At 34.7% G+C, this 14,463-nt stretch overlaps 1 protein-coding gene across 1 annotated transcript in view; it reads left to right on the top strand.

Moving 5' to 3' along the window:
• PLA2G4A (phospholipase A2 group IVA) overlaps positions 1-14,463 on the top strand; it is a 146,999-nt gene that overhangs the window by 23,318 nt on the left and 109,218 nt on the right. The window contains exon 2 of the mRNA XM_007989144.3: positions 1,685-1,786. Coding sequence (XP_007987335.1) covers positions 1,754-1,786 — 33 coding nt within the window. The 5' untranslated portion in view covers positions 1,685-1,753. The remainder of the gene's footprint in view (positions 1-1,684; positions 1,787-14,463) is intronic.

The following is a 14,463-nucleotide window of genomic DNA, read 5'->3' as shown; positions in this document are numbered from 1 at the left end:
AGCAGAAGGCAAAAGGGCTAAGAGAGAGAGCCCATTCCATGAGCCCTTTTAAAAAGGCGTTAAACCCACCCATGAGGGTGAAACCCTCATCGTCTAATCACCTCTCAAAGGCCCCACCTCCCAATACCATCACATTGGCAATTAAATTTCAACATGAGTTTTGGAGCAAATGATCAAACTATGGCACTAAAGCAGTTTATAATTGGTTAATGCTATAAGCAAACTTTTCTACTAGGTTTAAAATAAGAAAATGCAAAACCAAGATTATAGTAATGTATTATGATAAATTAGATTTATAGTTTGGTCTCATTTTTATGTAAAAAGTTGATTTAAAATGCTGTATACATTTTGAGCCTGATGAATATGCATGATAAGATAAAAATACTTGTACTTTAGGAGCTTAAGAAGTAAGTGATGAAAGTAAATAGATGTTTTACTTTAAAAACATTTTTTTTCTTGTTGGTAAAAATAATGATGATTGATGGACCAGAATGAAGAATGGGGGGATCTTTATTTTTTATAATTATTAAATAGAGAACCATGGGTGATTTTTACCATTCATATAATATTGCTTCATATTTTTTACAACCAAATATAATGAAGAAAGTGAGTTTAAAAACTCAAGGGTGTATTAGAAGATCCCATTTAAAAAAAAAAAAAAAACATTTCAAATCCTCTCTTTTCCTATTGCTTTAAGTATTATGAAAAAGCAGTGAAACAGCCTGGAAAGATACATATCATAATGAAAATGGTGATTACACTTTATTCTTTGTTCACTTCAGCAGTTTTTGTTTGTGACAATGAGCAGAAATCATTTTTATAATTTTTTAAAAGTTGATGTTTAAAAAGAGAGATCGTTAACAATTTAAAACAAATTTGATTTATTTTGAAATAAAAACATTTTAGAATTTACATACTAAAGATAAATAATAAAGATATTTGAAAAGGTATTCCAAATTAGATGTAACTTATAGAATGCTGAAATATAAGTACATGTTGTTTTATGAAATTTCAAAGACTTGGTATAATGGAATAGCTAAGATGTCCATTCATTAAATAGTTTTTTATTGGATTTTAAATAACAAAGAGTAATTGTAGAAGAATAAAGGAAAGTATAGAGAGTATTTTTCCATTAAAATATTTTTATTTAAATGCTTCCAAATTAAACTGGTGTTTTCAAATGAACAAACATTTCTTTAAAAATGTCATTACTAAAGTTCAAATTCAACATGAATGTACTTTTGTAATTCCTAACAAATAGTTAAGGGAAAAAAATCTTTCTTTTTTATTGTGAATTTGTATAATGCTGACCCTACTGAGGAAACAATGACATGTAGCTTAATTATAATATAAAGAGTACAAAAATAATTTTAAGTTTCCATAATTTCAACATATTTCTCATAAAATACTTGGCAAATGAAAAGCAACACAAGCCCCATAGTTTCCTAATAATTATTCACAGTATAAATTTGAACAAATAAATATGGGAAGTAAACAGTATCATCAAAACATGTTTTACCTTTTCCCTAAGTTATGTGTGAAACCCATTTGTATACACAGGGAACTCAACCTATCTAGTGTCCTTGGATAGACTTTTTCTTTCTAAGACGCATACTCATAATTGTTTAAATCTTAGAACTGCATCCAAGAGGAAGCTTAACAATAGTGATTGTTTGTTTTGTAGGTTTTAAAGACGCTAGAGTGCCAAAGAAGACTTTGAAGTGTGAAAACATTTCCTGTAATTGAAACCAAAATGTCATTTATAGATCCTTACCAGCACATTATAGTAAGTCATTCACTGTTTATGAATTCTTTCTTGGAGGGGGACTGGTATGTTTCTGTGTGTGAGTATTGCGGGCCTTGCTAGTAAAGTAAAACTGTGACAACTTCAGCATTTGTTATTAAACTCATGTGAACTTAATGTGGTACAAAAAGGCTACGGAACATAATAAAACTAATTTATCTCTTCATTTTATTACTGTAAGTTTCCAGAAAAGAGGAACTTGAAAGAAAAAAATTACCCAAACATCCGTAATAATAATGGAACAATAAAAAATGTTGTTATCACTTAGCGATCATCAGCCTGCATAGTTTACGCCCTTCGCATGACTTGGTGGAAAGAAGAGTAAAAGTAAAAGAATTTCTGAATTTAGGGCTATATTTTGGTTTGCATTTTCAGGGCAATTAATTCTGTAAACTTTCCCTTAGTTAGATATGTTTAAATAAATTCTTCTATGGGTGGTTAGTTTTAGTAAAGAGTTAAGTAATTCATATTTTAGTACGTAATTTTCCAAACTCCAGTGGAAGTATGCATGCTGTCTTCTGGTCAATAAACAGAAGAGAGATTTCCTTGCTGAATTCAACATTTGAAACTCAGATTTATATGAAGTAGATACAGGTTTTATCGATATTTAAGGAGTAATCCATAGCCTCATTTTCACTTAAAATAAAATGCTGTTTTCTTACTCTGCATCCGTTTCTAGATATCATCCTCTTTCTTGCCCTCCTTAGATAAAAAGTTTAATATATTATAATTATTTGTAATGCCTTCTTCCCCTCCATTCATAACTTGAACCATTGATCTGGCCTCAGCCATTCCACTTCACAAAAAGGTCTAATTAATTGGCCTCTCTGGTGTTAAGTCCAATAAACTCCTCAGTCCCCTCACTCCTTCTGTCGAACTCTGCTGCTCACTACTATTTTCTTGAAACTCTTCTCAGATTTTTCTGGTTTTGTTTCTTGTGTTCCTTGCTGTTGGTTTCTTCTCAGTTTTCTTAAGCAAGCTCTTCTTTCTGTCTGACTCTCTTCTTTTTAATAAATTGAGGTATAATATATATAAAGTGCATAAATCTTAATTGTTAAGCTTGATGAATTTTTACAAATGTATTCCACCCATGAAACCATCACTCAGATTATAAGTACCCAGAAAGACTTGCTCATATACCTTCTAGTCAATAACTTGCCTCAAAGGTAGCCAATATTTTACCTCTATTATCATGGGTAAGTTTTGCTTATTTTTGACCTTAATATACATTTCTGCAGTCAACATTGCATCTATGAAATTCATTCATGTTGTTGTGAGTAGCACACTTCCACACTTTTACATTGCCATGTGGTTTTTCATTATTTGAATATGTCATAAGCTATTTCTTTAGTCTACTGATAACCATCATATTCTCTTTGAATGGCAATGGTGATTTCCTATAAATCAGGCAAATATATATGTGTGGCTTCATTTCTTTTCTGTTTTATTAGTCAAATAGTCTGTGTTTGCCCCAATGCCAATCTATCCTAATTTCTGTAGTTTGCCCCAATACTAATCTATCCTAATTTCTGTAGCTTTAAAATGTGTCTTTATATATGGCAATGTAAATCCTCCAATTTTTTTCTTCTTCAAGAATATCCTGTCTAGTTTTAGTTCTTTGCATTTCCATATAATTTTTGGATTCATTTTGCCAATTTACACACACATGCACACAAAATTGCTGGGAATGTAATGATTCTACAGAGGAGAGATAATATAATAACAATATTGAGTCTTCCAATCCATTAACAAACCATGAATTTCATCCAAAACTAAATGTTACTTATTTTTATCTTTAATTATCTCAGTAATGTGTTATAGTTTTCCTTAAGAAATCTTGTGTATATATATATTTTTGATGTATTTTTTGATATTTGATGTTTTAATGTAATTGTAAAGGTATTTGCAAACTGTATTTTCCAATTAGTTGGGGTTTTTTTTTTTTTTTTTTTTTTTTCAGATGGAGTCTTACTCTGTTGCCCAAGCTGGAGTGCTGTAGTGTGATCACAGCTCACTGCAACCTCCATCTCTCGGGTTCAAGTAATTCACATGCTTCAGCCTCCCCTGTAGCTGAGATTACAAGCATCCACTACCATGCTCGGCTAATATTTTTGTATTTTTAATGGAGACAGAGTTTCGCCATGTTGGCCAGGCTGGTCTTGAACTCCTGGTTGTTTATGTTTAACAGAAAAATATGAAAACATTATTTATAATAACCATAATATAAGATAATGTAACCCCACAATGTAAGGGCTCTGATAAGAGACAATGAAGATGACTCTGGAGTATGTAACAGGAAGAATTAATAACAAGAATCTTTCTGGAAAGGATTTCTAGGGGAAGTAACATATCAGCATAGACCTGAAGGTTAGTAGAAGAAGTTTGTCAGTTAAAGAGAGAGAAAATGACTTTTCTGAATTGGAAAAAATAAGCGTATGTGAAGTAGTCTGAAGGCGCGATATAATAGTACACGATTCAAGGAAATGAAAGAAGTTTAGTATGGTTGGAACACAAAACATTTCAAAGAATGTGATTATATTGAATGACTTTCACTCTTCTACTTGATCTGACCGGGTCTTATTACTGCCTGCTATGCAGCCCCCACACATGTCTTGTCAGGCGATCTGGTGAACCAGCCATTCAGTTTCTTCTTTTAACATAGCAGAGTATATGTATTTAGTTTTTACATTGTTAAAAAATTATACTTTAAGTTCTAGGGTACATGTGCACAATATGCAGGCTTGATACATAGGTATACATGTGCCACGTTGGTTTGTTGCACCCATCAACTCATCATTCACATTAGATATTTCTCCCAATGCTATTCCTCCCCCAACCTCCCACCCCCTGACAGGTTCTGGTGTGTGATATTCCCCGCCCTGTGTCCAAGTGATCTCATTGTTCAATTCCCACCTATGAGTGAGAACACACGGTGTTTGGTTTTCTGTTCCTGTGTTAGTTATCTGAGAATGATGGTTTCCAGCTTCATTCATGTCCCTGCAAAGGACATGAACTCATCCTTTTTTTATGGCTGCATAGTATTCCATGGTGAATATGTACAACATTTTCTTAATCCATTGATGGACATTTGGGTTGGTTCCAAGTCTTTGCTATTGTGAATAGTGCTGCAATAAACATATGTGTGCATTTGTCTTTATAGTAGCATTATTTATAATCCTTTGGGTTTATACCCAGTAATGGGATTGCTGGGTCAAATGATAATTCTAGTTCTAGATCCTTGAGGAATCGCCACACTGTCTTCCACAATGATTGAACTAATTTACACTCCCACCAACATTGTAAAAGCATTTCTATTTCTCCACATCCTCTCCAGAATCTGTTGTTTCCTGACTTTTTAATGATTGTCATTCTAACTGGAGTGAGATGGTATCTCACTGTGGTTTTGATTTGTATTTCTCTGATCACCAGTGATGATGAGCATTTTTTCATGTATCTTTTGGCTGCATAGATGTCTTCTTTTGAGAAGTGTCTGTTCATATACTTTGCCCATTTTTTGATTGGGTCGTTTGTTTTTTTCTTGTAAATTTGTTTGAGTTCTTTGTAGATTCTGGATATTAGCCCTTTGTCAGATGGGTAGACTGCAAAAATTTTCTCCCATTCTGTATGTTGCCTGTTCACTCTGATGGTAGTTTCTTTTGAATAGCAAAGTCTATTTAAAAATCAAACTGCATCTGGACATCTAAGGTTCAGCACTGGGACCTTTTCTTGAAAATTTTGTTAACTATAGCAACATATTTAGGCTATGGTAATTACCTATGTGGTAATATGATATTATACCATATTACAAAACGTGAATAAACCACATATTGCTATCACATTTTTCATTACTTTCGCCAATATCAGACTTAGACATCAACTAGCATTCTAATTTATAACCCTTTTAAATGAAGAGATCTGTGAGCTTTATAGTTTCCTTCGTTCTTCTTATTCTTGCTAAGTGTATATGAAAAAAACCCAACTGTGGGTGTGTGCATGTGTGTGTGTGTAAATTGTTTTTTAAAAAATTTCCTGCTATGGTTTTCACAGAAAGATATTTTTCAAAATATGTAAGTGAGCAAGCATATTCAACACTGAATGATATTAGTAAAAAGGAAAGTTGGAGTGAATCAAGCCAGTTTACTATTAATAGTAATGAGCTCTTGGTGCCAAACAGGCTAACACAGTTTTGGCTGCCTCAAGGCCAGAAGACTGGGCTCATTTTCACCATTCCTGTGATGCAGGGACATGTTGGAGAATCCTGTGGGCTGATGCAGCAATTTGCAGCCAGCAAGCTCGCTTGCTTCCAATGGTGCTTGGATTTTAAGAAACTGGTAGGAAAACAGAGTGACAAACACATGACAGAGTTTAGTTTCCATATGTTTAGAATCATTATGATGTGACTTCCAACCTCAAGGATTTTTGTACCTTCAGAATTTATTGAAGTTTTTTTTTTTTTTTTTTTTTTTTTGACCAGGAGCCATCAATTTCACAAGTAGAGGTCAAGTATAAAATATTTATAACATTTTCCATCTTTTTATTCTGGAAATATGAGTCATATCCCTGAAGTGAAAAAATTCACACCTCTTTCTACCACCTATTAACAATGGAGGGGCACTGCCCCACATCCCACAGAAACTAAGGTTGTCTTCACATTAGGTACAGAAAACCACATGGATATGGCAGCATGATTGCATAGTAAAATACAAGGGCTTTCAAAAAATATAATTGTAGGATGACTGGAAATTTTACCAAAAATGTAGAAAGCTATTATTCAGATTATTACAGTAACACAGGAAAGAAAACCACCACTGAATAAGTAATCAAAGAACTAGTGTTCTGGTAGGAGTTCTAGTCTTACCAGCTACATGATCATGAACACGTAGACTCTGACTTTTACCTGCCTCATCTGGAAAACAGGGTCTGAATAGGACCTGCTGTGTCTGCTTCACAGAGCTTTCATAAATAGTAAATTGTTATGTGCACAAAATTATTCCTTTGAAATAATGAAATAAGATATTTTCAGAAAAGTTAGATGGTGAGATGCTGTTACTAGAAAATCAGAAATATAAAAGTGGTAAAACTATTATTACAAAAGCACAGGACTGTTAATGAGTTAATAATGAGTTTTTTGGCAAATAGTACAATTTCTGTGAACACTCAAAATCTAAACAATGAAGAAGAAGAAAGCTAGTGTCTTGGGGTTCTCTAGAGAATCAGGACCAATAGGAGGTATTAATTTATTAAGTATGTGGTATTAATTAATTTATTATGACAAACAGGAGATATTGATTAATTTGTTGATTTATTATGAGAAATTAATTAATTGATAATTAATTGACTAATGATTGGCTCACACAATTATGGAGGTTGAGCAGTCCTACGATCTGCCATCTCAAGCTGAAAACACTGTAAAATTGGGGTGTATTTTGGCCTTAGTCTGAAGGCCTGAGAACCAGGGGAGCTGATAATGTGAATCCCAATCTGAGAGCAGGACGAAATGCAAGGCGATGTCTCAGCTGAAACAGTGAGACAAGAATAAATGGGGGTGAATTCTTCCTTCCTCTGCCTCTGTTCTGTTTGAGCTGTCAACAGATTGGGTAATGCCCGACTGCATCCGGGAGGGCAGTCTACTTTACTTGAGCCCACTGGTTCAAACGGTAATGTGGTTTAGATATACCCTCACAGGCACACCTAAAAACAATGTTTAATCTGGACAACACGTGGCCTACTGAAATTGATATGTAAAATTAATCATCACAGCTAATGATAAACTCCTAACTTTTCCTTGATATCATTCATGCCCTGCCACAAGCCTCCCTTAGGGGACGAAAGTGTGCTAATTCAAAGTAATGTCCATATTTCTACTTCTTCTTCTTCTTCTTTTTTTTTTTTTTTGAGAATCGCTCTGTCTCCCAGGCTGGGGTGCAGTGGCGCGATCTCGGCTCACTGCAAAGCTCCGCCTCCCGGGTTCACGCCATTCTCCTGCCTCAGCCTCCCGAGTAGCTGGGACTACAGGCGCCCGCCACCGCCCCCGGCTAATATTTTGTATTTTTAGTAGGGACTGGGTTTCACTGTGGTCTCGATCTCCTGACCTTGTGATCCGCCCGCCTCGGCCTCCCAAAGTGGTGGGATTACAGGCGTGAGCCACTGCTCCCGGCCGTTTCTGCTTCTTTACCGCACGACATAGACCAGAAATTCCTAGAATATCACCAGGTTTATCTTTCAGTTCTCAAATTTCTTTTTAGTTCGTTTTAAAATTTTCTCAGCCTTTTTTTATACTCCCACTCCCATATAGTCATATTTCAATTTTACTTTCTTTTCCTTGAACACTGTAAGTATAGTATAGCTGACTAATGGATGGGTTTGTTTCTGTGCCTGTTGATTAATTATGCTGGTTTGCAGACTTGGTGTCATGACTCGTTATATTCCCAGTTATCTTTGATTTTGTGTTGAACACTATGGTGAAAAATAGAAGTAATCTTTTAGAGATAACTTATTTGCTTCCATCAGGCCCCTGGGGATACTAGCGGTTTGGGACAAATGTAATCCCAGTTCCAGATTGGTTTTCTGGGCAGCTTGTATTACACTAAAATGGGTTACCAGTACATAGAAAGGATGTTCACTTTTAGTCCTATGTCACAATCTATGGAGATTTTACTTTGAAAGAGGAGTGTGGTTTACCGGGGTTCTTATTCTTAGAACGCTGATGAATCTCTCAAGGCTGCGCAGTCTCTCAGTCCTCTCCTCTTCTGGATCAGCAAATTCCCCTATGGCAAAACTGAACTCACCTCTCTGGGATTCTCTGTGCTCTTTTTCACCTTTGCTCTCTGTTCTGGTAGTTAATGCTGCCTCCCAAGTAGCTGGGATTATAGGCATGGGCTACCATACCCAGCTAATTTTTTGTATTTTTAATAGCGATGGGGTTTCACCATGTTGGCTAGGCTGATCTGAGACTCCTGACTTTAAGTAATCCACCCTCCTTAGTTTCCCAAAGTACTGGGATTACAGGCCTGAGCCACCATGCCTGGCCTGAACCTTTTATTTGTTGCTTAATGAAAAGAACAAGTAAAGCAGGGAGAAGGTTTTTAAGAAGTTCCTCAAAATAGGGATAAAATATCTAAAATAGCGTTTGTTAGCGTATCCATATTTTCAAGTGTATTGGATCTATTAGCCTTAAGGTTCACATTTGAAAACCATCAGTTCTAAGGCATCTTAGATCTGAATGAACATGACTTATCATCTAGGGCAGTAATTCTAAACCAAATAAATATGACTTCCCCAAAGCGCCAAGGATGTGTGAGAAAAACTTTTCAAATGCACATGCTACTTCATGTGTTCTAATGAGCTTCTCTAGAAAGGTGAAGGTGCGCCTGTTCTTCACAGTCCACTCAGTCACTGTTACTCCAGGAGAGTATAGATTTCCTTATAAGTATGGAGGTAGGAAAAGGTTGATGTTCATACTTCTTTTTTTTTTTGTGATGCTACAGCTATTTAGTTACCATTGGACTAGAATCTATATTATACTTACAATTTAGGTGCTAGATATTTGGGCAGTTGTTTCATTTCAGTGTTTTAAGGATATTATACTCACTATAAATTCATGATGAATATATCACTAAATAAATATTTTACTATTTTCTTTTTTAAAGAAAGGGCCTGCTGTATTGCCTAGGCTGGCCTCAAACTTCTGGGCTCAAGCGATCCTTCTGTCTGAGCCTCTCAGATAGCTGTAACTGTAGGTGTGCACCACAGAACCCAACTAAATTAGAATTTTAGAACGAAGCTGTTAAAATTAATATTTTCTTGTATTGGTTTACACTGCTAGGGCAGTCCCTGAAATCTTGTTCCTTTTTTGTTTGAAACTTCACTGTTAAAAATTCTGTTTTTAATTGACACATAGTAATTGTACATATATACGGGGTACAGTATGATGTTCCACTATATTATACATTGTGTAATAATCAAATCAAGATTTTTAGCATATTCATCATCTCATACATTTATCATGTCTTTGTGGTGAACACATTAAAAATCTTCTGTTCTATTTTGAAATACGCAGGACGTTACTATTAACCATAGTCATCCTGCTGTGCTATAGAACACCAGTACTTATTTCTCCTACCTAACTTTGTACCCATTTACCATTCTCTCCCCATTTTCTCCTCCCTCCTGTCTTCCCTAGCCTCTGGTAACCACTATCTTACTCTCTACTTCTATGGCATCAACTTCTTTAGATTCCACGTACGGGTAGATCTTGTGCTATTTGTCTTTCTGTGCAAATACCTAATTTTTTTTATTTTTAATTTTTATTTTTTGAGACAGAGTCTCGTTCTGTTGCCCAAACTGGAGGGCAGTGGTGCGATCTCAGCTCACTGTAACCTCCGCCTCCTGGGTTCAAGCCATTCTCCTGTCTCAGCCTTCCAAGAAGCTGGGATTACAGGTGCCTGCCACCATGCCTGGCTAATTTTTTTATATTTTTAGTAGAGATGGGGTTTCACCATTGGCCAGGCTGGTCTCAAACTCCTGACCTCAGGTGATCCACCTTCCTTGGCCTCCCTCCAAGTGGTGGTTTACAGGTGTGAACAAAGGACAGGATTTCCTTCTTTCTTATGGTTGAATAGTATTCCATTGTGTATGTGGACCACTTTTATTTATCCATTCATCCATTGATGGGCACTTAGGTTGATTCCATATCTTGGTTATTGTGAATGTTGTGAATGTTGCAATAAACATGGGAGTGCAGATTTGTCTTCAACATACTGCTTTCATTTCCTTTGGATATATGCCCAATAGTAGGATTGCTGGACCATATGGTAGTACCATTTTTAATTTTTTTGAAGAACCTCCATACTGTTTTACACAATGGCTATGCAAATTTACTTTTCCACCAACAGTGTATAAATGTTTTCTTTCTCTACATCTATGCAAGCATTTGTTATTTTTGTGGTTTTTATAATAGCGATTCTAGTTGGGAAGAGGTAATATCTCATCGTGGTTTTGATTTGCATTTCCCTGAGGATAAGTGATGTTGAACATTTTTTTTCATAAACTTTTTGGCCATTTGAGTGTCTTCTTTTGAGAAATGTCTAGTTAGGTCTTTTACTTGTTTTCAAAATCAGATAATAATAATAATTATTATTATGTTATTGAGTTGAGTTTCTTATATATTCTGGATAATAGTCCCTATACTCGTGATTAAAAGAGTACTTAAAATCTTCCTACTGCAATAAGAATGCACTCTGTATTTGGTTTTATTTTAAAAAATATATACAACTATAGGCCAGGTGTGGTGGCTCACACCTGTAATCCCAGCACTTTGGGAGGCTGAGGTGGGCAGATCGCTTGAGCCTAGGAGTTTGACACTAGCCTGAGCAACATGGCAAAATCCCATCTCTACAAAAACAAAAACAAGAAACAAAAATTAGCCGAGTGTGGTGGTACGTGCCTGTAGTCCTAGCTACTTGGGAGGCTGAGGTGGGAAGATCATCTGATCCACTGCACTCTATGCTGGGCGATAGAATGAGACTGTCTAAATAAAATAAATAAAATAAAATATATACATATATATATATAATATAATATATTGCCAAATTGAATGTATATACTTGTGCAGGTGATAAATTTCTTGTTCAAGGGGAGAAGAATCTCAAGTCACATTTCTGATTTTGATTTTCTTTTGGTGATGTCTTCTAGAACTAACAAATTATGTTCCAAATTAGATGTTTTGAGCATTAAGATAATTTCTGCATATGGCCGACTCATGACTGATAATTTTTGAAACAAGGTTAGGTATCATTGTTAGACTAAAAATAGATAATGCTGATCATTCTTTAAAAATGTAAGTGAATAATAGCAAAATGCCTGTGCTTCATAGTTATATTAGAATGAAACTCCACACCTGAAAGTGAAACTGAAAATAAGCATCTTATCAAAAAAGCCTCATGATTTGTTAATGACGTCAATGCAGCCATTAAAAAAAAAAAATTCTGAGAAGGTGCCTATTGCCAATTGTGGTGATCATAATCTCTGCATTCAGTAATAACATATAGTCTTTGTCATACGAACAGTTTTTAGTTTTAAAAATTAGGCAAAGTTAGGTTGAATAGAGAAAAACAATATTTGCATGCAGAATCTACTTTATTTTCCATCAGCTTTATTTTTTGATTGTTTCTTTGGTTCTTGTCTTATAACAGTAGAGTTTTAAACAGATTAGGAAGATCATCAAATTGATTTTGTATAAATTGGTTCTTTTTTTCAATGCCAAACATAAGTTACATATATCAATATACTTATCCAGACTTATCCAGAATGAATTTAATACGGTAGTTGTTTTCCTATTGAATAGGAAATTGTAATTTTGAAAAGAACCTTGGTTTTTACTACGGAGATGAATACGAATGCAGAAAGACACTCAAAGTAATCCAAGACCTGAAGGCAAAGCTTAATCTTCATGACTAAGTCGGTGGATTGAGCTTAGATTTGACATCTCAATTGAAATATGACATCTCTCTCTGCCAACTACCAGCCACCATTGTCCTGAGTCATTAGTTTCCCTTGGAAAACACTGGTTGTGAATTCAGTAATATAATTTCCTCTGGCACTATCCCTGAGATATAACCAAACATCTCCTATCCAAGTTGAAACCTAGCGCAGTCTGGACTAGTTTGAAATTGCTTGTGATAGTGGCCCCAGGAAACATGGTAAGCGATTCTTAAAAGACTATTTGGATAATCATTGAATGAAACTGAATATCTTTCTCCAAGAATATGTGCTTACTTTATTATAGATACTCTCTTATTAATCTTTAAAGCTCTTTGAAAGAGATGGGCACAGACACAGAATGACAAGGCTGAATTCTAGTGAAAGGTCATCATTTACTATCTATGAGTAACTGGGAAATTACTGAGTCTCTCAGAATCTCATTTTACTCATTTATAAATATAAATAATAACACCTATTCTTTAGGGTTGTTGGGAATATTAAATGACAGTTGGTGTCTACTAGGATGTATGACATATGGTTCACATTCAATGAGTCCTTATAATAAAAACAATCTTTTTGTCCATGTTATTAATAAACATTTAGTATATGAATATATTTGCAGCAACTTCAAAACTCAAATATTAAATAATGGATAAAAATATTGCTCATAGTTTTTATGATACAAGGAAGGTTTCTAGGTATTTGAAAATCCATGTAATATTAGAAATTCTTAGATATGGAAAAAAGCATAGATGATTTTGGGAGGGGGCATCATTATGTGTAATAATTATTATTGAGAGGGTTTCTTTTGCAGAGAAAGCTAATTTTAAACAGATTTTCAAGAGCATTTTCTCATTGTATTTCAGGCCCAGTTATCACCTGTGTAGATTCATTTTCTGCATGTGGATGTCCAGTTGTTCAAGCATCATTTGTTGAAAAGACTGTCTTTGCTTCGTTATATTGTCTTTTCTCCTTTGTCAAAGATCAGTTGACTTCATCTATGTGCTTCTCTATTCTGTTCCACTGATCTGGTTTGTTTGTTTGTGTATTTTTATTTTTTTATTATTGCCTGTACCACACTGTCTTGATTACTGTAGCTTTATAGTAAGTCTTGAACTTGCATAGCATCAGTACTCTAACTTTTCTCTTCCTCCTTCAATTTTGTGTTTACTATTCTGCTTTTGCCTCTTCATATGAATTTTAGAATCAGTTTCTCGTTTTCACAGAATATTTTGTGATTTTTGTCAGGACTTTGTTGAATCTATAGGTCACAATGGAAAGAAATGACATCTTTACATTATTGAGTCTTCCCATCCATGAATATTGAATATCTCTCCATTTATTTAGTTCTTCCTTGACTTATTTCATATGAATTTTGTATTCTTCCTCATATAGATCCTCTACATACATTGTTAGATTTATAACTATTTCATTTTGGGAAGTGCTAATATAAGAAGTATTGTGTTTTTAATTTCAAAGTCTACTTGTTCATTTCTGGTATGTGGAAAAGCAATTGACTTTTGTATATTAATCTTATCTCCTGCAACCTTGTTATAGTCATATAATTAGTTCCAGGAGTATTTTTTCAAATTGATTATATTGGGTTTTCTTCACAAACATTCATGTTATCTGTGAACAAAGTTTTATTTCTTCATTCTCAATCTATATACCTTTTATTTCCTTTTCTTATCTTAATGCATTAAATAGGACTTCCAGTACAATGTTGAAAAGGGGTGATGACAGGGTTCCTCCTTGCCTTGTTCCTGATCCTTTTGGGGAAGGTTCCATTTTGTCATCCTTAAATATGACATTAATTATAGGTTTTTGTAGATGTCCTTTATCAAGTTGGTGAAACTTCCTTCTATTTCTATTTCGCTGAATTTTTTTTTTTATTATGAATGGATGTTAAATTTTGTCGGATGCTTTTTATTCATCTGTTGATATGATCATGTAATTTTTCTTGTTTAGCCTGTTGATATGATGGCTTTAATTAATAGACTTTTGAATGCTGAATCAGCCTTGCATATCTGACATAAACCCCACTTGGTCATGGTGTATAATTCTTTTTTTTTTTAGACGGAGTCCCTCTCTGTCACCCAGGCTGGAGTGCAGTGGTGTTGTCTTGCTCACTGCAACCTCTGCTGCCAGGGTTCAAGCGATTCTCTTGCTTCAGCCTC

Source organism: Chlorocebus sabaeus, chromosome 25 (assembly GCF_047675955.1).
Source record: "Chlorocebus sabaeus isolate Y175 chromosome 25, mChlSab1.0.hap1, whole genome shotgun sequence".
Classification (NCBI taxonomy): domain Eukaryota; kingdom Metazoa; phylum Chordata; class Mammalia; order Primates; family Cercopithecidae; genus Chlorocebus; species Chlorocebus sabaeus.
This window is presented reverse-complemented; position numbering and strand designations above follow the sequence as displayed.